Genomic DNA, 26,745 nt, shown 5'->3' on the forward strand with positions numbered 1-26,745 from the left:
CCGGAGCCGGCTGGAACCGAGCGGCGAGCCGAGCACGCCTCTGCAGCAGCTCCGCCGCCAGCCACCCACACAGCGTCTCCGGACCAGCAGTCCCCGCTCGTTGCTCTGCCCGTGGTGGGTCCCATCCGCGAGGTAAACATTCTGGCCTGGTTTTCAGTAAAATTAGTGACTGAATCTTGTCCTGGGGCTTCCGCTTGGATAACTAGTTTGGGTTTGTTTTTTGGTTGTTTTTTTTTTTTTTTCTTTTTTAATAAAAGGTGTAAATACAGCAAGTTAAAGTGAGATTGGGGTAAAGAAGAGTGCGTGAGTGTTTGAAACTACTTGGGGGGACAGAAATTTCCAACTTAATAGCTGATATTCTCCCAAATCGGGCTGAGTTGAGAAGTCTGAGGCTTTCCGAGTCAGCGCACACCCCTGGGAGCGCGGGTGGAACCATAACACAGCCACCAGCCCAGGAGTAGCGGCTTTCTCCCGCCGGCAGGAGTCTCGGGATTCAGACGCAAGATATCAGGATGCCCCTGTGGAGCCAGGTGCAGAGATTGGCATATGCTTTGGGGCACTAGATGCCTTGATTCCTCGCCACCACGCACCCTTTGCTAAAGCGTATATGTCTCCCCTCCTGGCATACCGCGAAGTTCAGACATTTGCCTCGGACCCCCCTCCTCGGGCACACCCTTTCCAGAATGCCCTACCCCACTGCGAGTGATTTACCCCTCAGCGGACCGCCAGGGAGGAAAAAGCCCAGGGAGAAGGGTTAGAAAGGGAGATTCAACTGGCGGGAAGGGGTCGCGCGTGCAGGAGTTCCCCACTGGCGCACAAACTCGAGCTACTTTTGCGCGCGGGTTGAGACAGCGCTCTGCGCTAGCGGTTTGCAGAGAGACGTGGATAGAGTGACTAACCTAAGTGTCCTGTCTTCCTTCCTCTGTCGGTCTCCAGGCTTAGAAAACTACAAGGCGGTCACCAGACGCCCACTCCAGCAGGCAGCAGCATGCAGTCGCCTCCAAGCCTGTGCCGACGCGCCCTGGTGGCGCTGCTTCTTGCCTGTGGCGTCGCGGGGATCTGGGCAGAGGAGAGAGGATTCCCGCCGGCCGGGGCCACTCCGCCACTTCTGGAGATGGGAGAGACAATGACACCTCCCACTAGAACCTCTTGGCCGAAAGGGTCCAACGCCAGCCTGCCAAGGTCGTCCGCACTTCCGCAGGTGCCTAACGGAGGAAGGACTGCAGGGGCTCGGCCACGCACTCTTCCTCCTCCCCCGTGCCAAAGATCTATCGAGATCAAGGACACTTTCAAGTACATCAACACAGTGGTGTCCTGCCTCGTGTTCGTGTTGGGCATTATCGGGAATTCCACCCTGCTGAGAATCATTTATAAGAACAAGTGTATGCGAAATGGACCCAATATCTTGATCGCCAGCCTGGCTCTGGGAGACTTGCTGCACATCGTCATTGACATCCCCATCAATGTCTACAAGGTAAAGGGCGCCTGCTAATATTGGGCTTGAACACAAGAGGGGGAGCAGGTGTAGAGGGGAAGATGGAAGAGCCTTAGGAGGGAGCTTGCTTAAGAAGATCTGTCCCCTCCTGAAAGTAATCATCTGAACTAAATTCCCTTCTGGTCTTTAGTAGTCCCTTGCTAAGCCTAGAAACAAAAACAAAAACAAACAAACAAACAAACAAACAAAAATAAAACAGTTGCCAGTGGAATTGATGTAGACTCATGGAGACCTATGTATGTCAGAGTAGAACTGTGCTCCATAGAGTTTTCAAAGGTTGATTTTTTGGAAGTAGATTATCAGGCCTTTCTTCCAAGGTGCCTTTGGGTGGCTGAGTGCATTAACTGTTTGCATCACCAGGGACTCCAGACCTAGAACAGGGCTTCTCAAAGTGTGGTCCCCAGACCAGCAGCATCAGCATCACCTGAGAACTTGTTAGAAAAGATTTTCCAGCCCTACCCCAGACCTACTAAATCAGAAATTCTGGAGTGGAGTGCAGTAGTTTGTATTTTCATAAGTTCTCCAGGTGATTATGATGAACTGTGAAGTTTGAGAACCACTGGTCCAGAAGGATCTATTCCCTAAGTGCAACTAGCTCCCTACATCCTTTCTACCTACTATTGGCATCAACTGAGAACTTGTTAGAAATGCAAGTTCATCCCAGACTTTCTAAATCAAATTCTGCAAGTTAGGGTACCCAGGTAATTCATATACACGCTAGCTTTGGGAAGCACTGTCCTAAAGGAACCTGAAAGTAGGCGGCTTGAATAGGTTTTTAAGAAACAAATGGCATGGAAGAAACATGCCTAGAGTGGTGAATGGGAAAATGCCATTGACCTGCTGTAAATAAATGTAGTTACTCCTTATGAGTGCCTACAGCAGACCACACCCTGGGATAGATATGTTACTCTCTTTACTCCTCCCAGCAATCCACAAGTAGATATTACCTCAGTTTTACAGATGATTAATAGGATGCTCAAAGTTTCACAACTAGTAAGAGGTAGAGCTGGGAATCAGGCCCAAATCTGTCAGGTCCCACCTGACTATACCCATCAATAACTTGGTGGACAAGACTGAGAGACTCAACTTAAAGTCTGTTTAACAGTTTCAGTAGTTAGCATTACTGTGTGATTACCATGGGCAGCAGACAGAAACCTCCACACTACTGGACTCCAGGTTACTTTGGAACTCTGGACACATCCCCACATCTCTATGCCTCAGTTTCCTCACCCCTACAGTAAGGTGCTATTGCCCACCCACTGAGGTTGTGTGGGAATTAAGCAAAATAGCCTAAATGAACTCATTGCCATTGAGTCGATTCTGACTCATAGTGACCCTCTAGGACAGAGTAGAACTGCCCCATAGGGTTTCCAAGGAGCAGCTGGTGGATTCCAACTGCCAACCTTTTGGTCAGCAGCCAATCTTTTAACCACTGCACACAATTCTAAAGGACTATGAGTGAGAACCAACTCAACAACAACAGGTTTGGGTTTTTGGTACACAAATACGTAAAACTCTGCTTTCACAACCCAACCAACAGTAGAATGTTGCACATTAAAATGCAACCAAAGTATAAAGGAATGGGAATGTACCTTCCGGATTTGCCTGAGGTCAATCCCGGGCTCAGTATAAGTAAAAACAAGTGATGTGGGGCTAGGAAAGATTGTAGGGGATGCTTTGATCTTTGTGAGAGGAGCAGTTGCCATAACCACCATGCCTGTAAATTGCCCTTCATGAAAGTCTGGAAATCCTTATCCCAATAGCCATATTTTAAGGGAATTCCAGAAATTTCTGAGGTTTAGAGATGAGATTAAGGTTAGCATGTAGAGGAAACACTTCCAGAAATAAGGAATAAGTTGAGTAAATCCTAAAATCCGGGATGGTAGCCGGTTATGATGAACTCTGAAGGTTTGCAGGAAGGACAGGCTAAAACACGTCCCTAGAATGCATTCACAACTCCATCAGGGCTCAGAAGCAACCCATCTACTTACGGAATCCTACAGACTAAATTCTACCACTCCAATTTGGCAGAAGAATTTCGGTTCAATTCACAAAACTGAATTGAGAAACTTTTGAGTATAAGGTGTTACGAAAAATTTAAAAATAAATAAGATCACTCCTAAAAGGGAGATTACAAGTTAGTTTTGCGTAGAATTTTTTTTTTTTTTTGTGTGTGTGTGTGTGAAAGGTCTGTTTAGGGAGATCCCAGGAAACCCTACAAGTTCAGCCCAGGTTTTACACCAGCCAGCAGCTCAAGTACTTTGTAGAAGGTGGAAGATAAGAAGTTTTCTTTTGGTGTGATGACTTCCATGCCAGATGTAAATCAGCTCTTCCAAGACCGTCTTACTTTCTCTGTCTGGTCAGATTATTACACTGATTCCTTTCATTTTGAATTCTTTTATGGTCTCTCTAGGAAGTTGCATCCTTCTGCCTGAAGCCATTCAGTCTGTTAAAAAAGCTCTGCTTTTACTTCTGAAATAAACGAACTAATGAGTCATTACAAATCTGGCATCTAGTTATCTAGACTGCTCATAGCCAAAGCTATCACATACAATTTGGTCTTATTGCTAGGTTTACCGTCACTGAATTCTACTTTGTGACATTTGGCTTATTTTTATAACGTGTCGATATGCATCACTTGAGGCATAATATAACAATGTTGTTGTTGTGGTCGTTGTGTGCCATCCTACTCATAGCAACCCCATGTGACAGAGCAGAACTTCTCCATAAGGTTTCCTATAATCTGTAATCCTGTAATCTATACAGGAGCAGATTGCCAGATCTTCCTGCCTCGGGGCTGCTGGTGGATTCCAATCACGAACCAGTTCACAGCAAAGCGCTTAAGCATTGTGCCACCAGAGCTCCTTAATATAATAATAATGGTTATCATTTATTAAGTGCTCAGTGCTTAGTTTACTTCACTAAATCACTGAAATGACCCTACAGGGTGGTATTGTTATTATCCGTATTTTAGATTTCAGGAAACTACAAGTCTGAGAGATGAAGTTACTTGCCCAATGTCACATCACCAGAAAGTGCTGAAACTGGGACTTGAACCCAGGCCATCTGACCCTAGAACTTGTGGTCTTTCCCATCCCACTACACTGAGCATGCACTGGCATGGCATGCCCTTCTCTAGCCTTTAGAGTGTTAGGACCTCATTTGAGTACATTCGAGGAATTACATGACATACAGCACAGAAGGCTACTTGCTAAACATTTTCGGGAATTAATTAAAGTCATTTGAAGATTTGTATCTCCTAAAATCTCCTTCAGATGGTCTGTAGTGTTTAATATCAATACTATCAGTGGATGTTATTGTAAAGGTTTTATTTATCAAAATGCCCAATCCAGGACTAGTTAAAGCCATTTATCCCCCTAAATTATTGTGGAACCATAGTAAGTTAAAAATATACATTTAGGATTTCGGAGTAACGCGTATTGTAATCCACAAAAAGCAATTTATGTGAATTATGAATGCCATTTAAATTTATCCTAAAGGGGAAGGCTTGAATTTAATCCGGTTATTGCTAATCTTTCGTGTGTGTGTGTAGAGTGTTATAATTGTCTTTGAGAATCCGATGAATGTTATGTTGCGGTTGTTGTTGTTGTTAGTTACAGTGGAGTTGGTTTCAACTCATGGTGACTCCATGTGTATAGGGTTGTTAAAGCTGTGACCTTTTAGAAGCAGATCACCAGGTCTTCTTCTGAGGCGACTGTGAATGGGTTCCAACTGCCAGCCTTTTGGCTAGTAGTCGAGCAGTTAACCAGTTGCACCACCCAGGGACTCCTTAATGAATGTTATCCATATATACAATTTCTGGGGGTTCAGACTAAAACCCATCTGATTCCCAACCCATCTGTCAGCATACTAAGGACCCAGTGGCCTAGCTATGTCAATGCAAATCTGTTGCATCAGTCTGGAGTTCAGTATATCTAGAGTTCAACAATGTTGACAAGCCAGACGATTTCACCAGGAGCCCTAATGGTGTAGTGGTTAAGAGCTCAGCTGCTAACCAAGAGGTTGGCAGTTCGAAACTACCAGCCACTCCTTGGAAACCCTATGAGGCAGTTCTACCCTGTCCGATAGGGTCCTAAGTGTTGGAATCGACTCGATGGCAATGAGTTAGGTAAAGGTAAGCCGGAGTCTTTGATACTACGATACTTTACACAGAGCTACTGCTGTGAGGGGCTGACAAACCTTGGGAAATCTATGTCTGCCGTACCTTGACTCCCTCAAGGAAATGGGAAATTTCAGGGAGAGTCAGTCCCCTCACCAGGTCTCCTGCATAAGCGGGGAGGTCCTGTGTTGAAGGTCGGTGAGGTGTCTTAGGACACTCAGCAAAGTAAGGTTCATGAAGCACTTCAAGTACTCATGTAAAAGTGTTGAAAATAAACCATTTTTACCCTTCTCATCAGCACTCACTAGGGCTACACCAACATTACACAAGACCACCCAGATGAAAAATGAAAAATTCAGTCATTCAAGGTGGATATTTAAAAATATGTATGTGTATGTGTGTGTACAGATACATATATATAAATATTAAATGTTATAAGGCAGTATAGATGAATATCATGTAGTGTATGTGCGTGTATGAATAACATTGGGAATTTATGTTTTTTTTTTTCCATTACAAACATAGCTACAAAAGCATCCTTGTACATATGCTTTTGCAAATATGTGTGACTACATCTGAAAGGTAAATTTCTAAAACTAGAATTACTAAATCAAAAGTTATGTGCGTTTTTAATTTTGATAGACATTGTTATATTGAGCTCCAAAGATGTTGTACTCTTAACTATTTTATACAGTAGCTTCATATAGATATACATATATTTATATATATCTAATATGTGTGTGTGTATATATATGTTTGTGTGTGGTATATATATATATATGTTTGTGTATATATATGTGTGTGTATGTATATTACTATGCCCATATTTTTGTAGTCTATGTATATACTTCACCAAAAGCCAATGTTTAAATATCTGATGTAAGGATGAATCTCTCCTTATTCAGCAGCCACTTCCTGTGTCCTTCTTGAGCATAATAAATAAATGGGATAATCGAGATGTTTGCTGCAGAGGGCCCGGTATCTGACTACGAAGTAGTAGTGGCACACAGATGTCAAAGTTGTGTAAAAGCAAAAAAGCTGAGTGTACCCGTGAATGGCATGAAGTCTTTTTTGTTTGTGTTAACAATGAATTTTAACAAGACTTGGTTGCAGGTTAGGGAGAAGTTAAAATTCTTGGGAAATTTTTTGTTGTTGTTGTTATTTCTGGATTTTATTTAACAATTTAACTCTTTTTCTGTTATATTTATGTGGGTAACTGAGTTAAATTAGTTAATTCTCAAATATAGCTTCCTTTACGTGTAAGAAAATTGCATTTGAAAACAACTCTGCTTGTAAACTCTTAAGACAGATACAGACATTAACTAGTAAGATAAGAATCCAAAATGTAATCAGGTGCCCAGCGGTAGTGGCGAGCTAAAAAGAGGTTGGTGACCCATTCGAGTGCCTTTAGATGGTTGCACTATTAGAACTTCATAGGCTACTACTAGAGGTAAAGAGATTGCTTTCTTCCCAGGAGTACGGCCCCAGGACACCCTTTTAGCTCAGTAGTGAAGTCATTCCCAAGGTTCACCCTTCAGCCAAAGATCGGACAGGACCGTAAAACAAAGCAAGACTAAAGGGGCACACGAGCCCAGGGGCCAAGACTAGAAGGCAGGAGGGGACAGGAAAGCTGTTAATAGGGAACCCAAGGTCGAGAGTGGAGAGTGTTGACATGTCGTGAGGTTGGTAACCAATGTCACAAAACAATACGTGTACTAATTGTTTAATGAGAAGCTAGTTTGTTCTGTAAAAGTTCATCTAAAGTACAATAAAAAAAAGAAAAAAATGATTAAAAAGATTAACATTAAAAAAAGTCTGCTTTCATAGCTCGTAGAGGCAACGCTGTTGATGTTTAACGTTTAACTAGCTGAAGTGGGGTACATATAACATTAAAATGCTGGCTCTTGAAATGAGGAAGTGCTTCACTGAACTCACAATGAGTTTTGAGCAAAGTGACCCTGTCAGGCAATCAGATATTTTCTGCATATAACACAATCAAAACAATCTTCTGAACATAATCACCTTTCTCTCTACCAGTCTTAGACTACACCTAGTACTTAACAATTTAGCATTTAATTAACTAGTTTTAATTTACTAGTTTAATAGTTAAAAGTAAAATTTAATGGAACGCAATCACACTTAACTTTTGAAGTTATAATTTTCCAATCAATACACTGAAATATATGCATACATCTCAATATAAGAAGTAAAGTTATCATTGGGTGGTGGTGTTAGCTACTGTAGAGTGGGTGCCGACTCATGGTGACCCCATACGCGATGGGATGAAAATTCTGTCCGGTCCTGCACCATCCCATGATAAATTGTGAATCAGAGTATTGTGGTCCATAATGTTTTCATTGGCTGATTTTCACAAGTAGATGGCTAGGCTTTTCTTTCTAGTCCCTCTTAGTTTGGAAGCTCTGCTGAAACCTGTTAAGCATCATAGCAACATGCAAGCCACCACTGACAAATGCGTAGTGGCTGTGCGTGAGGTGCATTGGCCAGGAATCAAACTCAGGTATCCCACATGGATGGCAAGAATTCAACCACCGAACCACCAATGCCTCATATCACTGGAGTCTAATGTCTTCCAGGTTAATAACATTGTTCCATTCCCAGTCAAGTAACTGAGTTTTTTTTTTTTTATTGTACTTTAGATGAAGGCTTACAGAACAAATAGTTTCTCATTAAACAGTTAGTACACATATTATTTTATGACAATAGTTAACAACCTCGTGACATGTCAACACTGTCCCTTCTCAACCTTGGGTTTCCTATTACCAGTTTCCCTGTCCCCTCCTGCCTTCTAGTCCTTGTCCCTGGACTGTTGTGCCCCATTAGTCTTGTTTTTTTTTATGGGGCTGTCTAATCTTTGGCTGAATGGTGAACCTTGGGAGTGACTTCATTACTGAGCTAAAATGGTGTCCAGGGACCATACTCTCGGGTTTCTCCAGTCTCTGTTGAGTAACTGAGATATTTTAATGATATTTGGAGATATTTTAGTGGTGGCAGCATTTTGAACTAAAAATGGAATCTATTTACATTTGAAGTTTATTTATTTAAAGCAAGAGCCTGTTAGTGAAGTACCAATTACATACATTTAAAGTATTAGCTTTTAAAAAAACTTAATACTCCTAGGCACCTACCTAAAAGAATTGAAACTAGGGACTCAAGCAGATAATTGTACACCAAAGTTCATTGCAGATTATTCACAATAGGCAAAAGGTAAAAACAACCCAAATCTCTAACAACAGATGAATAGATAAATGTAATGTGGCATATACGTACATTGGAATATTATTTAGCCATAGGAGAAATGAAGTCCTGATACATGCTACAACATGGATGAACTTTGAAAAAATTACCAGTACCATTTGCCATTGGGTCAACTGAGTCAATGGTGACCACATATATGTCAGAGTAGAACTGTGCTCCGTAGGGTTTTCGATGGCTGATTTTTCAGAAGTAGATTGCCAGCTTTTCTTCCAAGGCACTTTTAATGGACTCAAAATTCTAACCTGTCAATTAACAGCCGACTGTGTTAACCATCTGTATCATCCAGGGACTCTCTTGAAAACATTATACTGAGTGAAATAAGTCAGTCACAAAAAGACATATGTATGATTCCGCTTGTATGAAATATGTAGAAAAAGCAATTGCATACAGAAAGAAAGTAGATTAGTGGTTACCAGTTGATACACAACCTTAACTATCACACCAGTGATTTGAGAGAGAAAAGAATGGGGAGTTATTGCTTAATGGGTGTCTTAGTTACCTAGTGCTGCTATAACAGAAATACAACAAGTGGATGACTTTAACAAACAGAAATTTATTCTCTTATAGTCTAGGAAGCTAAAAGTCCAAATTTAAGGTGCCAGCTCCAGGACAAGCCTTGCTCTGTGGGTCAGCTCTAGGGGAAGGTCCTTGTCATCAATCTTCCCCTGGGCCTAGGAGTTTCTAAGGAGTTTCTTAGGGATCCCAGGTCCAAAGGATACACTCCGTTCCTGGCTCTTCTTTCTTGGTGGTATGAGGTTCCTCTCTCTCTCTCTGCTTGCTTCTCTCTTTTATACCTCAAAAGAGATTGACTCAAGATACAACCAATCCTGAAGACTGTGTCCTGTTTTATTAACATAACTGCCTCTAAGACTGCCTCATTAACATCATAGAGGTTAGGATTTGCAACACAGGATAATTACATCATATCACAAAACGGAGGACAACCACGCAATACTGGGAATCATGGCCTAGCCAAGTCGACACATACTTTTGGGGGACACGATTCAATCCATAACAATTGGCGTAGAGTTTGGTTTGGATAATGAAAAATTTTTGTAAATGGTTCATGGTGATGGGTGCACAACATTGTAAATACAATTAATGCCACTGAATCATACACTTAAAAATGGTTAACCCATTGCTGTCAAGTCGATTCTGACTCCTAGTGACCCTGTAGGACAGAGTAGAACTGCCCCATAGGGTTTCCAAGAAGCAGCTGGTGGATTTGAACTGCTGAGCTTTTGGTTAGCAGCCAAATGCTTAACCACTGCACCACCAGGGCCCCTAAAATGGTTAAGATGGTAAATTTTATATTATATATGTTTACCACAATTACAAAAGCATTAATAAAGAGTAAGGCTGTTAGCTCCAAATGACTTCAAATCAATTAACAAGTAAAACTAATACTTCCCCAAACAACTAGCAGAGTGCCTATATGATCTATACCAGACAAATTCTTGTTGGCAAATGATGGTATACATAAGGCCTAAGGGCAGTAGGCTTTTTGTACTCATATTTTTACAACTGTACAAAGGAAAAAGAAGGAAGGAAGGTTTGTTCTTCCTTCTGTATAAGGATATTAGTCTCAACTGATTTATAATAGCAGAGTTCAGATACCCAGAAACTCAAGGCTTCGTATTTGCAACCCACTGCTTCACATTCTGACCATGATTTCCCATGACAAATGTGTGGCAAACACTTGACTTTGGGCAATGAAAGGTCCCCTATGTTGACTTTTTTCTTTTCCTTTGATCTGCCACTGGGTCACTCCATAAATCCAAGCCTGTTAATTTCAAGGCCATGTTTCTTTCAATATGGTGAGGTTTGTCTACTAAAGGCTTTACATGTTTTCTTTCCTTGATTAAAATGAGTCTTTCAAGTTTGAAGATACTTCCATAGCTGTGCAAGAGGATGACAGCCAAGGCCCTGTTGTCTCAAGGCCAGGGAGCCATGTTCTTCATTTCACAAAGAAAACCATATAAGGTTATCTCTGTGTGGCTAATATGCTATAGTTGATTATTCTTAGAGAAACATGCCAAATACTAATAAATGATTAAGTGCTTTTAAGGGTGTTGACAGATAAAGCCTGAGCTGAAATAATATTCAGGATGTAATTTATGATGTGAAACATTCTCTTGCAGAACTTTGCAAAGTTAAGAAGAGTTTGGTTATGTTCGCGAGATAGCTGAGTGTGGTGTATGGGCATACCTTAGCCAACAACTTCTCTAATTTTAGACTTCATTTATTCTCAATATTCTTATTTAGAGACTGATTATTTCACTATACCTATAGAGCTTCTGATTAAGGAGTCTCTGATGGTTAATATGCCCAGCTGCTAACTGAAAAGTTGGCAGTTTGAGTCCATCCAGAGATACCTCAAAAGAAAGGTCTGGTGATCTACTTCCGGAAAATATCAGTCATTGAAAACTCTATGGTTAGAAAAAAGAGGGGGGAAATGGCCAAAATGTGGTGGTAGAAAGGAGAGCTAGAGATAGAGGTAGAGAGAGAAAGAGAGAGAAGAGGATCATTTCTGAGTTAGAAATTGACTAGCAGAGTTGACTGAAGCATTTCTCAGGTGATTCTCTCCCTTAAGCTCAAAACCATCCTCATGCCTGACCTTGTCAAGAAGGCAGGTCCCCATGTCTGCTTTCTACTTCTCTCCTTTCCAGCTCCTTTGTCCTTTCCGGAAAGGAGGATAAGTATTCTCTGGACATTTCCATTGTTCATTGTCTTCTTCTCCCTCACTCAGTGTTTTCAAGCTGTTTGACAGGGTTTTCAGATTCTACAGTAGTTTGGAAGTGTCCAATAAAGTACAGACAGAATTAGGTCTAAGTATGGCATGAAATTACTGAATAAGGTCTGTTGAACTCATAAAGTTTGGAAGTCCTGGTTCTGAGCCATGAGGCTCTCAGGATATATTCAGTTGCATATGAACAACATTCCGTTTCTTCAGGTGCCATGGTGACCTTAGAGGACCCAGCTCAGATAAGCCAATCTAATAACTGGTTATAAACAGTATCTGTTGTTTCACTTCGCTGGATCTTTTCAAAATATTTGACGTGCTAATGGAAGTTTTACAAGCATAATCTGTGAACATATTATTAAGTTCAGATAACAGGAGAGTAGCAATCTATTTCCTTATTGGCCTGTTACAGACTAAATAAATTTCATTGTGAAATTGATTGAAAATATATTTGAGATGAACTTAACTACCTGTAAGGCATATTTTTAGTTTTTTTTTTTTTCTATCTCCTAGTTTCTGTTACAGATTTTGTTTCAAGAACCTTAATTCATCTTGCACAACTCCAGGGGGCAGTATTGACATCGTTGTTGTGTGCTGTCAAGTCAATTCTGACTCACAGTGACCCTATAGCAGCCCTATAGGACAGAGTAGAACTGCTCTATAGGGTTTTCAAGGAGCAGCCGGTGGATTCAAACTGCTGACCTTTTGGTTAGCAGCCTGAGCTCTTAACCACTTCGCCACCAGGGCTCCATTCACATTGTAGTCTATTTAAATGATACCCTTAAGGGGAGAGCTGACATTACTTCTAACAGACATATTTCTAACCCACATAGCCTGACCTTTAAGTGATTAAATGCATTTTGATGGATGCCAGGTGGAATTTGTAATTGATATTTGTCCCTGAAGGCATAACGTATGTCAAGAAAATAATTTACTGTTCACTTGACCAGCAGCTTACTTTAAATTCTCTCTGTATGTAAGAATGAAAAAGAAAGGGAGTTCTGACATGGAAATCCTTGAATGAGGGTGTCCTATCTTATTAAAACACTAGTATAAACTCAGAAAGACTCTTATCTGCTACAGGAAACCAAGATTAAAAAAAAAAAAAAAAACAGAAGAATACACCCCTTCCCAACGTTGTAAAACACAGCCGCCCTATTATTTCCCTCTTTTGACTTTTACCGCGTAAACATTTCTATAATGCCAGTCATTTGAAAGAAATGTTCACGGTGCATCACGAGATGGAGCAGATTACAATCTGGCAAGGCACCGGTGGTGGTTCTATTTATTATGCTGCTCACCCATCTTCTTATATGATCATCTCTTACAATGCTGCTATGTTTACTGCATCCATCTCCACCAAATTTACAGTCCTCTGAGCAACTAAAGCTCTTCATAGAATCCCAGGAGATAGTGAGAAACAGTAGGTTCTGTTTTATATCAGTAATTTCCTTGACAGGTTTGAGTAGGGGAGAGAGGCGGGAGAGTGGAATTTTTGTCTTTCACTTTTTCTAGCCTGCTTGGAAGGGCAGAACTCTAGCAAGAGAACAGCAGATCCTCAATCCTCAATCCCAGAGCTCCTGGCTCTCTGTGTCAGAATGACCTGATCATCTGGAAGGGGGAGGACATAAACTAGAAAATATAAAAAGCTAGCGTGCAGTTGGAGCCCTGATGACACAGTGATTAAGAGCTATAGCTGCTAACCAAAAAGTCGGCAGTTCAAATCCACCAGCCGCTCCTTGGAAACCCTATAGGGTTGCTATGAGTCAGAATTGACCCAATGGCAACAGGTTTGGATTTTTGGTTTTTTAATGCACAGTTGTCTCACCTCTCTAAAAATTCACTTAGAATATGAGAGCTGGAAATCTTGTGACAGAAGTTTTATCACAGAGGACTTCTGTTCTTTAATCAAATTCATTCATTCATTCATTGTTACTCAACAGCAAGTGGTCACTATGTGCCAGGCACTGTGGTAGGCACTAGGAACGTTGTAGAATATTCTGAAACAGAGTTAAAGCTCCGTGTATATGCTTAATTTTAAAAAAGAGGAAAACCGAATAGAATGTATGATTAATGAAGCCAGTGAACATTTGTTAGTGCAAGATGGTTAACTTTGGCATTTCCTGAATTTATGGGGCTTGATTCCTTTTGGCATTAACGGTGGTATGTATTAACAGAGTTTTCCCCGTTTAGTTTCTAAGGAATGTGATTTTTAATTAAAAAGAGAAAAGAAAAAATGTAAATCCCCCAGTTGGAGAAATTTTGCAGGGCCCATTTAATAATACCCTTAAGAATGGATATTTATTTTCTGTTCATGCTATCTTTCTTAAAAAAAAAAAAAAAAATATCTGACATAAAAATAATTTGTATATAAAATAGTTTTTTTGCATTAAGTTGCCTTTTTTTCTTTCTCGAACAGTCCTTGCAACATAAAGTTATGAAATCATGACCATCCTTGAGTAGAAACCTTATAACCAGCTTCATCACATCTTTTTTTAATCTAACCAGTAACCAGTTGGTGATGAGATAACTTTGACTCATGAAGACCCCATGTGTGTCAGAGTAGAACTGTGCTCCATAGAGTTTTCAATGGGTGATTTTTTTGGAAACAGGTTGCCAGGCGTTTCTTCCATGGCACCACTGGATGAACTCTAACCTCCAACCTTTCAGTTAGAGCTGAGTGCAGTAACCATTTGTACCACTCAGGGACTCCATTTTCAGTCTAATGTTTATACATTTATTTGTGTTTATTCATACCAAAAAAAGAAAATGTGCCAGGGGAGCAGTATTAATTAGCCTTCTAGGGAAAAAAGGGTCAGCACAAACACAGGTTGTCATTTGGTCACGTGAACACAGCCTTGACAGTAGGGCCTAACACTGCAAAAGCTATTGGTTGGATGAGCCATTACAATGTCAATAATGGGGTATTTTCTAATCAGATTTGATAAATGTTAGGTAACATGTTCAAATTGTACTTTAAACAGGACCTAGAAATTGTAAGTCATGTAGCAGGGACACAGAAACAATGCTGAATGATAGCATCCTTTTTGCCATCAGAGACTGACATTTTTTGATATCGTATCTGGTTTTTCTTCAGTATTCAGACCTTGCCCTCAAATTATCTGATTTTATGGAAGAGAAATCCAAAGAAAAACCCTTAAAAACTAGGAGTAAGAAATGTGTTTTTGCTGGGCTTGGAGTTAGAGATGCTTTCTCTTGCAATAAAGGCAATCAGTTTCCTCTGCAGAGAGGAAAGCTGTATTGTTGAAATTCGAAAAAGAGATGTTGAATGTCGTTATTTTTGTCAATAAATGGCAGAATAAATAATTTCCAGGAACCATAACAATCTATAAGAACATTTCCTTACCAAATATTGAAGATGGCATCTCAGTTGAGAGTGATTTTTTGCACAGCCTAACAGCATTTCCCCCCATCCAGGGCATTGTTTTGCATTAAACAAGTTGATGCCTTTGCATTTTAAATAAGCTCCCTGCAATGAGTTGACTCCCTTGCTAGAGGCCATTAAGACAGCAGAGATGAGCGTCGGGGGGAGGGGGCATGGGTCCTGTCACAGGATGTCAGCTTCTCTGGGTCTCCACAAAGCTTCTGCTCAGACAGAGGCAGATGGTGAGCATTTTAGAGGAGGCAAGTAGAGGCCTGACAAAGTCGTCCTTCTCACTACAGAATAAAGGGAGCAAGAGTGCACGCTCTTCCCCCATCCTCAGTGGACCGGTAGCGTTCAGTTCTGAATTGGGAACTTGAGCCACTGAAAGCTGATGAAGGTTAAGGCTCTCTTCTTTGCTGTCCCTTTCCCTTAGGGAGGGTAGATTCGAAAATTGTAATCTCTCAGTTATGATTAGGTCTCTCCCTAACTCTATGTGGATTTGAGTAGAATTGTTATTTCCAGTTTGTGTTTCTGTGTCCTCTGTGATAGTGGGGGTCAGAGGTTGGGCTGCAGGCCTCCCAGTGGTATGAAAAGCAATAATCCAATTTCTAGGCTGAGCCAAAAATAATAGTAACCCCAAAACAGGGCCAGGATTCAGTGCAGCGCTCATTGTCATGAGGCAGGCTTGTTTCCTTTTAGTGATCTGGACATTCATTCATCTTGATTCTTCTGATGAGTTTACCTACATGGTCCCAATATTTGCGTTAAAACCAACAAACCTATTGCCGCAAGTTGATTCCGACTCATAGCAACCCTGTGGGACAGAGTAGAACTGTGTCATAGGGTTTCCAAGGAGCCCCTGATGATTCGAACTGCCACCCTTGGTTAGCAGCTGAGCTTTTAACCACTGTGCCACCGGGGCTCCAATATTTGCATAGTTGGAAGTAATTTCAGACAGAATAAAATGCTTAAAAATATCCCAAAATTTGGACATTATAGGGATAAAACAGCTAGGAGATTGGGAAAAAATTTTACTCTGAGTCTTGATAGTTCCCCATTGACAAATGGCTATGGACTTACAAATATTAATATTTTATTTAATCCTAAATATTCTTTTTTATAAAATAAAACCAGTTGCCATCAAGTCGACTGCCAGTCATGGTAACTCCCACGTGTGTCAGAGTAGAACTGTGCTTCATAGTTTTCAATGGTTGATTTTGTGCGAGTAGATCTCCAGGCCTTTCTTCCAAGTGCATTAACCAGTTACACCACCCAAGGACTCCCCTACAAGATAAGCTTTTATAAAACCCTATCCCACGGTTGTCACAGTGGTTATAAGCATAGACTCTGAGCCAGACCACCTGGGTTCCAACATGGATCTATTACTTATGGAAATGATTGGTCTTGGGCAACTATTTTAGCTATCCAGTGATAAGTAACAAATTCCCCAAAAGTTAGTGGCTTGACAAAATAAACATTTATTTTCTCTCTGTGTCTGTGGTCAGGATTCCAGGAATGGCTTAGCTGGGTGGTTCTGGCTCAGGGTGTCTGCTGTCATCCGGAGGCTAGTCTAGGGTTGAGGAGCTGCTCCCTCACTCACGTGGCAAATTAGCACTAGTGGTGATCAGAAGACCTCAGTTCCTTCCCACGTGGGTCTCTCCATAGAGAGGCTTGAATGTCCTCAAGACATGGCAGCTGATTTGAGTGATCCAAGAGAGAGCAAAGAAGAGCCTGAATGCCTTGTAGGAACTCATTTCAGACGTCACACAACATCATTTCCACCACGTTCTGTTTCTCATAAGTAAATCACTAAGTCCAGCTCACACTCAAGGAGAGGAAAATTAGACACCACCTTTTGAAGGGAGGAATATCAAAGAATTTGGGGACAGATTTTAAAACCAACATAACAAGTTAATAACCTTCTAAGCATCTCGGTTTTCTTATCTATACACTGAGGATAATAGTAGGAGTACCTCGTAGGGTTGCATTGAAGACTCAATGACATGATATGTGTAAAGCACTTAGAATCACACCTGGTTCATCATAAGTGCCGTGGAAGTATTGGTTTTATTTATTTTTTTCGTGATACATCTAAAGATAATAAAATGATGAGACAGAATATTATCTGAGTGATTTGGCTCTGGCCAAGTCTTTATACAGTGAAACCTGTGAGAGCCAGAACTCGATGGGACTGCCTTGTGTTTCCGGATCTTGCAAGTTTTCCACCTTTGACAAGGTGCATTCTTACCACTTTTCTATTGCTGGTTTTAGTGGAAAATATTTGAGTTTTCGTTCTCTGACAGGTTTCCCTCTTCCACAGGTTCCAACTTCCGCAGGTTTTACTGTAACCGGTCAGAACATTTTTATTCCTGTTTCCAAGGGCAATTGGCAGTTCTTTTGAAGAATCTTAAGTTCATAACTTGTTCAGAGTCTTTCCCCATCTCAGTAATGGCTCCACCATTCACATAATAAATCCTTGGGGTATCCTGATTCCTCCCATCCTATGTCCAACTGATCAGCATGCCCTGCTGGCTCTATCTTCAAATTCTATACAGTCTGTAACCCATTCTTCTCAGCCCCAGGGCACCACCAAAGCTTCTCGCTGATCTCCCTGCTTTCTCTCTTGACCCCTGCCTGCAATCTATTCTACACTGAGCAGCCAGAGTGATCTTTTTTAAAATATAAATAAGATCATTTCACTTCCTGGCTCTAAACCTTGCAATGGATTCCCTCAAAACAACATTCAGACTTCTCTCTCTACTTCACTCACTCAGTCACTGAGACTGCAACCTCAGCCACTCAGCTGCAGTAGCCTTGCTGGCTTTCTTGCTGTTCTCCAGTTCATCAGGCATATCTTGACCCCAGGGCCTTTGCACGTACTCTTCTCTCTGCCTAGAAGATCTTTGCATGACTCATTCTCTTATTTCAGTCAGGTCCCTATTCAGTGTCACCTCTTCAGAGGGACCTTATGTTAGTGGCTTATCAAGAACATACTCCAAACCCCAATATCACTCACTTAATATGATGCCACCTCTAAGTAACACCATATAAACTATTTGCGTGTTTCTAGTCTGTCTCCCTCAGTAGACTGTAAACTCTATGAGAGCATTAGAGTTTGCCTTGTTCACCAGTATACACCCTGCACTCAGAATAGTGTCTGGCACATAGTGGATACTCAATAAATATTCATTGAATGAATGAATGAATGAGCAAGCAGAGTTATGAGTCAATTCATTAATCCAGAAGTTATAACATGGTGGCTAGTCTGGCCTACAAATATATTTTGTTAAGACAATATTCACTGATAGTGTTTGTTTTTTTTTTTTTTTATATGTGGATTACTTGATAACATTCGTAGGTTGTGAAATTTCTCATACACATTCTGATTTCTGTCTTCTTTTGAAAAATCAAGAGATATTTTTATCTGGAATCCTGATGGTAAAAATTACATGATGTTGATGAGCACCTGCTCCTTTTAGATACAGTTTGCTCCAGATCTCACCACTGCCTATTATTTTTCTGACACCAAAGACCTTCTTACACCCAACACCCTCCTGTCCTCTATGCTACTTGCCTAGCCCTGTAGACTTTCAAGACCCCTCGATTAAGCATGTTTGTGGTAAGTCTGCAGAATTCTGTTCCACATGACTGTAATTTTTCACGTCTAACTTAAAAATGAGATTTGCCTTGAGCTGGATCTCTAAGTAACATTCATAATAAGATACACATTTCAGTCTTAGGTGCTATTCTAATTGTAGAACGATCACCCACTTTGACAAACTCAGCAAAAAACCTTCACTAGTAATAGGACAGAAAGACTCAATTGTGTGTCAAAACAGTTTTCAATTTTGGAAAAGTGTATTTTTAAAACTTTTTTAAAAATAAAAATGTAGATTTGAAATAGTTGTCTTTATTTTCAAAACCTCATGAACATTCTATCCAGATGTTTACCTAAAGTGATTCATTTACTAGTGTGGGATACACCCAATTGTCCTAAGAAAGAAAATAACTGTTTAACAATAGATGATTGCTTATTCTGAAGTCAGATAAACAGAAATAGACATATAATAGTAAGAACTATGTCTTGTTGCTATTGTATAATCAAATAAAAATATGCATATAATAGCAAGAACTATGTTTTTTTGCTTGTAGTATAGCCAGCACCTGTATATTTTAGGGGCTTGAATATTTATTAAGCATCTACTATGTGTAAGGCACTGTTCTAGGCACTTGTGGAGCCTATCTTCTACCTTATTCTCTAGGGGAGCCAGTCATAAAAAAAAAAAAATACTAGGAAAAAAAATTATATAATATATGCAATAGAAGGTAATAGTGCTGTGGATAAAAAGGAAAATAGAACAGGTCTCTGGGTGGTGCAAACCATTTGTGCTTGGCTACTAACCAAAAGGTTGGTGGTTCAAATCCACCCAGTGGCACCATGGAAGAAAAGCTTGGCAATCTACTTCCATAATATTACAGCCATTGAAAACCCTATGGAGCACGGTTCTGCTCTGAAACACGTGGGGTCACCATGAGTCAGAATCAACTCGATAGCAACAGGTTTGTTTTGTTTTTTAGAACAGGGGAAGGGAGATTGGGAGGCCTGACCCATTACTGTGTTTAATAGTGTGGTCAGTATTGGTCACGGTGAGAAAGTCAGATTTGAGCAAGAGCTGAAGGAGGTAAGGGAGTTAGCCAAGTGGATCTGGGGCAAAGAGCCTTCCAAGAAAAGGAAAGATCTAGAGCTGAGGCTCTAAAGAAGGAGTGTGGCTGATGTGTTCAAGGAGCACTGTGTGGCTGAGCTAATGTTTACTTAAGTAAGTTGACAATAGTAAAAAAACAAGTGTGTGAATGCACATACTCTTCTCCGTATGATTAGTCTACTTTCCTCAGCTCAGGAACAATCTATTTTTAAATTAACCTATAGTTTGACTTGGCCATCACCTGGGCATTTTAGACTCCATGACAGTAAAGAGACATCATCAGCACTGCGGGTTCAATTTTGCAAGGGGACCTTAAGCGACTGGTTCCAGTTGCCCCCCAGTGGAGATCCTGACCCTAAGCTCTGCCTGACTGAGTCTCATGAACTGGCTGCATTTTCATTATTCCCAACACAATTTCCTGTTCCATATATCAAACCCTGGTGCTTTTCAAAGGGGTGTTCCATGAGGAAAAGAATAAGAACCTGCATTTGTTATCTTACTCTGCATGCTAAGTACTCTCCACTAAGCAACGCAGTTCAGAAGGTGCCTTACACAAACCTTCCACTCAGAGCTTCTTGTCTCCTCCTTGACGTAGCTCCTTGCAGAGGACTGGCCTTTTGGAGCTGAGATGTGCAAGCTGGTGCCTTTCATACAGAAGGCCTCCGTGGGAATCACTGTGCTGAGTCTGTGTGCTCTAAGTATTGACAGGTGAGAGTTTGTATTTAAAGTCAGGTATATTCTGAATACTATACTCCTGATCGCTACGTTGCTTAAAAAATAAAATCTGTAATTCAATAAAACTAGGCTGTGCCAGCTTGAGAACCCATTCTATTTTGATCTTCAGATATCGAGCTGTTGCTTCTTGGAGTCGAATTAAAGGAATCGGGGTGCCAAAATGGACAGCGGTGGAAATTGTTTTAATTTGGGTGGTCTCTGTGGTTCTGGCTGTCCCTGAAGCCGTGGGTTTTGATATGATTACGGTTGACTACAAAGGAAGTTATCTGCGAATCTGCTTTCTTCATCCCACTCAGAAAACAGCCTTCATGCAGGTAAATTTTACCCTTTTTTTCCCCCCTTTTCTGTTCTTACCTAATAAATATTTAGCTATTTTCCTCCTGATCACCCCTTCTTGGGATAGCTATCCATTGATAACTGTCCTTGGCATAAATTGGAACCCTGGTGGTGCAGTGGCTAAGAGCAAGGCTGTTAACCAAAAGGTGGCAGTTAGAATCCACCAACTGTTCCTTGGAAACTTTATAGGTCGGTTCTACTCTGTCCTTTAGGGTCGCTATGAGTTGGAAATGACATGACAGCAATGGGTTGGCAAAAATTAAGAGCATATATCCCAGGACTGCAGGGCTCACATGGACTAATGGCCTAAGGTGCAAGAAGCTGGGTCACGCATCTCTAAGAACCTCCTGGCTCTCAGGGACACAGATCATGTCACTGCCACAGATAAACCAAGTTCACATGTAAGAATTGATCTGAATTTATAGCTTTTCTACCCACAGCCTCATAAGGAATGGCAACTACTACATGTTCTGAATAAGACCAAACCCTTCCCCGCAAGAAAACAAACAAACAAACCCTTTGCCATCAAGTTGATTCTGACTCATGGTAACTCCATGTGTTACAGAGTAGAACTGCGCAGTAGGGTTTTTGTTTCTTTGTTTTTGTGAAACTGTACACAACAAGGAGCCCCGGTGGCACATTGGTTAAGAGCTCGGCTGCTAACCAACAGGTCATGAGTTCAAATCTACCGGGGGCTCCTTGGAAACCCTATGGGGCAGTTCTACTCCGTCCTATAGGGTCTCGGTGAGTCGGAATTGACTTGACAGCAACGAGTTTGTTTGTTTTTGGTTTTTATATACAACAAAACATACATTCATTCAACAGTTTTTACATGTACAATTCACTGACAGTAGTTACATACTTCACATTGTGTCACCATCCTCCCTATCTCTGTCCATATTGTTTCACCACCGTTAACTTCGACTCTCTGCCCCTTAAATTTCTCCTCTGTGTTTTAGAGTTAGTCTTGTCTATTTAATCTCATATAGATATATCTGTAAACGAGAACAATGCTCAAGGTGAACATTCTTTATTAAATGAGCTCCATAGGGATTTCTTGGCCTGGCTTCCGAGGTACCGCTGGCTGGGTTTGAACTGCCAACCTTTAGGTTAGTAGTCAAATACAAACCATTTGCACTACCGAGGGACCACACTACAGTAATCAGAGGGAGTGGATGGTTCAGTGGATATTCAACTGGAAATCACCCTGATAGGGATGGATTCTCAAAGGCAAGCCTGCCATTTCTCTTTGTCTGTGACACTAACGGTAAAGTTGCCATTGCAAACAACTTTTACCTTGGCCATGTATTAAAGAGCATTTCATCAGGAAATAGGAAAAGAAGAGCGATGTTGATCTCCAGAAGATTGATCCTAAGTGTAAAAGGCTCTTCCCAAAGAATGGATTAAGAGGAGCTGATACAAAGGGGGCTGGTCTAAGCGTTGCCAGTGTTAATTTCTATTTTTTGATAAGAAGATTCTATTAAACTTTAGGAATTGCGTATTACATGGTGAGCAAAATCGTAAAGAGAGACATCGACGTGAAATTGAGAATGAGGTTGCCATTTTCTGGTTTTACTGGTAAAAAGGGAAACATTTGTGTAGGTTACATAAATTCTTTTGTAACACAGATGTATCCAGAGAAACAAATGAAAAAAAAAAAAAGATAGCTTAGAACAGAAAAAAAATATAGGAAAAGGCATAAGTCATAAGCGGCTTTGAATTTTTAATAGAGAGGTCAAATGTATACATTATTAGGCTGAATGATTGACATAGACCATCTCAGATCCGTTTTTCCCCCTAAACAAACTTGATAAAACATGAAAACTTTATGTAAACACTGGGATATCTTTATGTGTTCAGATGTGGTATTTTACACAAAGAGAGCCCTAAGGATAGCATGCTTATGTGTAGAGAAAACATTGAGTTACCAAATATTTCAATTTTGGCCCAACTGCTTAAATTTTTATGCATAATTATAACACACTGCCTTAGAGTATTCAAATACTTTTTATGAAAAGTTTGTTTTACTTAATATAGTTATTTAATTATTTATTCAGTAGATGTGGCCTGAAAGATTCTATGTAGCATTTATAAAATGCATTTCCTTTAGAAGGTAAATGGTTCCTTGATGACTATGTTACTTTCAGTGTAACATTTGGTGTATAAGATTTTCTTACAGAGAAGAATTAATCATACAAATCTTCCTTTCTCCCTAGTTTTACAAGACAGCTAAAGATTGGTGGCTATTTAGTTTCTATTTCTGCTTGCCACTGGCCATTACTGCATTTTTTTATACCCTGATGACCTGTGAAATGTTGAGAAAGAAGAGTGGCATGCAAATTGCTTTAAATGATCACTTAAAGCAGGTAAGACAATAAACATTTTTGCTGACATGGTTATAGTTATTATTATGAGTCTGAAAAGTATCATGATAATACACTAAAATTATTATACACCAGAACATAATATTTCCTTTTTCTTTCTTCTGATGTCTTTGAATATAGGAAGCATCTAATTTATATTATTTAGAAATATTTTATGTAATCTAAAAGGGTCTAGATAAAATCATTCCTTTGAAAAATAAATCTTAGTCATTTTACTTCTAATTTACACTCATTATTCAATTTAAGTTCCGGGTCCTGAATTTTTACAACTGCCACTTACTTTTTGTAAGCAATATCACACATTCTGTTTTGGAAGAGAGAACACTGTGATTATAGTGAGCCATCTTCTAAGAGTCTGACTGTGCATTTATTTCAGAGACGAGAAGTGGCCAAAACAGTCTTTTGCCTGGTGCTTGTCTTTGCCCTCTGTTGGCTCCCCCTTCATCTCAGCAGGATTTTGAAGCTCACTCTTTATGATCAGAATGACCCCAGTAGATGTGAACTTTTGAGGTAAGAAAGGTATAGAAATAATTCTATAAATAAAATGCAACTCAGTTGTGTTTCCATTGATCCCATTCACAGGTAGAAAGAGCCCCATCTTTCTAACCACTAAAAAACGAAAGCAGTTACTGTCGAATGGAATCAATTCCAACTCATGGCGCCCCCTTGTGTGTCAGAGTAGAACTGTTCTCCGTAGAGTTTTAAGTGGCTGATTTTTCAGAAGTAGATAAACAAGTGTTTCTTCTGAAGCGCCTCTGGGTGGACGGGAACCTCTAACCTTTCAGTTAGCAGTTAAGCATGTTAACTGTTTGTGCCACTCAGGGACTCCTTCTAGTCTTTAGGGTGCAATTAAAATCCCTAGTTTTTGCCCTCACTCCCATTTTAGAGGAAGGAGTGAATGGAAGCTCAAGAGAATGCTGGGAATGGACTCCCAGAATTGTCAAAATGCTGAGTGAGTGACAAGTATGAAAATATTAGGTCTGGTTCTCCTTTGCATTTTGTAAACCCTTTATTTTCAAACAGCCTTAGCACCTCCAAATGAGATTTTATTTTAACAGGGAGAGTTGGATGTGTATGGGGTTGGGGGGCTTGGGGAGTGAGGATGACAGGTAGAGAGAAAGAGAGAAAGAAAGAGGATGAGAGAGAGAAGGGGAGATACCATTATCAGGAAAGACCAGTAATAAATTCAAAACCATTATACAATACGAATAAGTTGTTTTTCTTCACAAAAACACAGAAGTTTGCAATGAATATATGCTCAGAGAAGCATATTTTCCACAGACACATTTTGGGTTATTTTTTCCAGCTTTTTGTTGGTTTTGGACTACATCGGCATCAACATGGCCTCCCTGAATTCCTGCATTAATCCAATAGCTCTGTATTTGGTGAGCAAAAGATTCAAAAACTGCTTTAAGGTAAGAGAGTATTACAAAATAAAAAGTTCTTTTAATCTGACATCAAACATAACCCTTCAAATCCATCAACATTTTTATCCAGAGCAACGTAGTAAATCATTTTACAATTTTCCCTTGCATTGTATCATGGATTTTTTTTTTTTTTTTAATCATGACTTTTACTTACAAATCACTGTAGTCAATTTTTGCCTATGGATCATAGTCAACCACTCCCTACTGCCTCAACCAATTAGTTATACTCATGGAATTGCTCAGAAAATTAATAAAAATTATACTCATAGATGTCTGACAGATGTCACATAATAAGATAATAGCTAAACATAGATTAACTGTTCTGCTTCTCAGTTTTTGGGAGATTTTGGATGATACAGCCACAACAAATCTGAATTATAAACAAATTAGTCCCTTTTTCCATGACTATGAAAACAGCAAATCAAACAAAGAAATACAATTAAACTTCTCCTCTTTTCCATCTTCTTGGTAAAGGAGAAATGTGCTGCTCAATGTGGAATATTTGTCATTATTCCTCAGTCAGCTGCCTGCATCCTAACAGCCATCCATCCATTCATTCACTCCTTCAACAATCTAACAAGAAATAATATGTTTCCTCCCTGATATGGGAATAGCTCATTTGTCCCTGGGATTTCATCATTGGAAAGCCAAGAATTTAGCTGCCCTATAAAATCCAAGGCAGTTTATAAAATTCTCACTCATAATTTATAGATTTTAGAGCTGGAAAATCATAAATTCATAGATTTTAGAGTTGAAAGAGAAGGTTCATCAAGATCAACTCGCTCGTTTTATAAAACAGAAAACAGTGGATCAACCGTCTTCTCATAATGTAATTTCTTAGAAAACAAACGGAACAAAATTTTAGATTAAAAAAAATTCAAGAAAAAAATGGGAAAATTATAATTGAGATGCTTGTATACTTTAAAACCTTATTGTAGAACAACATTGAAATGGCACATGAGACTATCATGTGGCTGAAGAAAATGGTGATGTAGCCCTAAATTCACTGGGATGGAAAGATGTTTATGACGTTCTTAAATGAAAAAAAATTAGGCTATGCAACAGTATGTGTACTGTCATCTCACTGAAATAAATTATAACCCACTCACAAGCACATGCACGCATACAATCGTGTATATAAGTGTGTGGTAGTATCTATATCTATTTTTCCTATTTGCATAGAAAATATATTTAAGTATCTTGTTTTTGTTTTTGTTTTTTTTAGTGTAACAGAATATATTTGTTGTGAATAGATAAGATTCGAATCAGTCAGTGTCACCCAAACGTATTGGGAAGGCGCTCCAAAGGGGGACATTGAAAGCGGGTTATATAGGTCATTGCAATGTTAATTTCTCAGGAGATAACATCAAAGCATGAGCAAGGCTTCAGGGTCCATAGGTTACAGAAACAGAATCACCGAGGACATTCCATACATACTAAAACACAGCTTCTAGTCAGACCCTGGAATTCCTGCTTCTCGAACCTTGGCTGCACATAAATAATTTTCCAAAAGAACCCAATACTTAAGGCCAAAGGACTCCACTCAGCTGCTTAGTAAGCTATTATTTGACGTGAAGGTGACTCCAGGGAGCCACTTTCTTCAAGGCTCAAAAGGACACCTAAGGGGGATGGCCTGGGTGGGTCACCTATTTAAGTATCTATTTATCCAAGTATTGAAAGTGACTTTTTCTTGATGAGGCGTCTTAAGCATATCTTTTTTTTGCTTCTCTGTATTTTCTAGTATCACATGCTAGTATCGTTTACATACTCTGTATATACTTCTAGTATCATATACTACCTGTATAATATGTAATTATATATTTTTAAGGATAAAAACTAAGAGAGCTTAGAAAGGAAGTGGTCCAAGAATTCTCAGCCATGCACAGCAAGTCAGAACCTTGGAGAGTTGTGACAGTTGCACTGATGTAAACGTATAATGAGTGACTTTGTTTTATACAGTCATGCTTATGCTGCTGGTGCCAGTCATTTGAAGAAAAACAGTCCTTGGAGGAAAAGCCATCCTGCTTAAAGTTCAAAGCTAATGACCACGGATATGACAACTTCCGTTCCAGTAATAAATACAGCTCATCTTGAAAGAAGGAATACTCACTTCTTTTTTTTTTTTTTTTTTTTTTTAATTT

General features: G+C 39.9%; 1 protein-coding gene across 2 annotated transcripts; it reads left to right on the forward strand.

Annotated features, from left to right (window-relative positions):
• EDNRB (endothelin receptor type B) lies at positions 1–26,745 on the forward strand. Of its 2 annotated transcripts, XM_004371410.3 has the most exons (8): positions 1–132; positions 937–1,474; positions 20,318–20,430; positions 20,567–20,771; positions 23,010–23,159; positions 23,554–23,687; positions 24,484–24,592; positions 26,564–26,745. In XM_004371410.3, the coding sequence occupies exons 2-8, from the start codon at positions 989–991 to the stop codon at positions 26,696–26,698; spliced, it is 1,332 nt and encodes a 443-aa protein (XP_004371467.1). In that variant the 5' UTR covers positions 1–132; positions 937–988; the 3' UTR covers positions 26,699–26,745. The 2 variants fall into 2 exon arrangements, with proteins under 2 accessions (XP_004371467.1, XP_023582472.1); XM_023726704.1 differs by lacking the exon at positions 26,564–26,745 and having other exon boundaries at positions 24,484–26,472.

The sequence above is a fragment of the Trichechus manatus genome, unplaced genomic scaffold (genome assembly GCF_000243295.1).
Source record: "Trichechus manatus latirostris isolate Lorelei unplaced genomic scaffold, TriManLat1.0 scaffold00013, whole genome shotgun sequence".
Taxonomy (NCBI): Eukaryota; Metazoa; Chordata; class Mammalia; order Sirenia; family Trichechidae; genus Trichechus; species Trichechus manatus.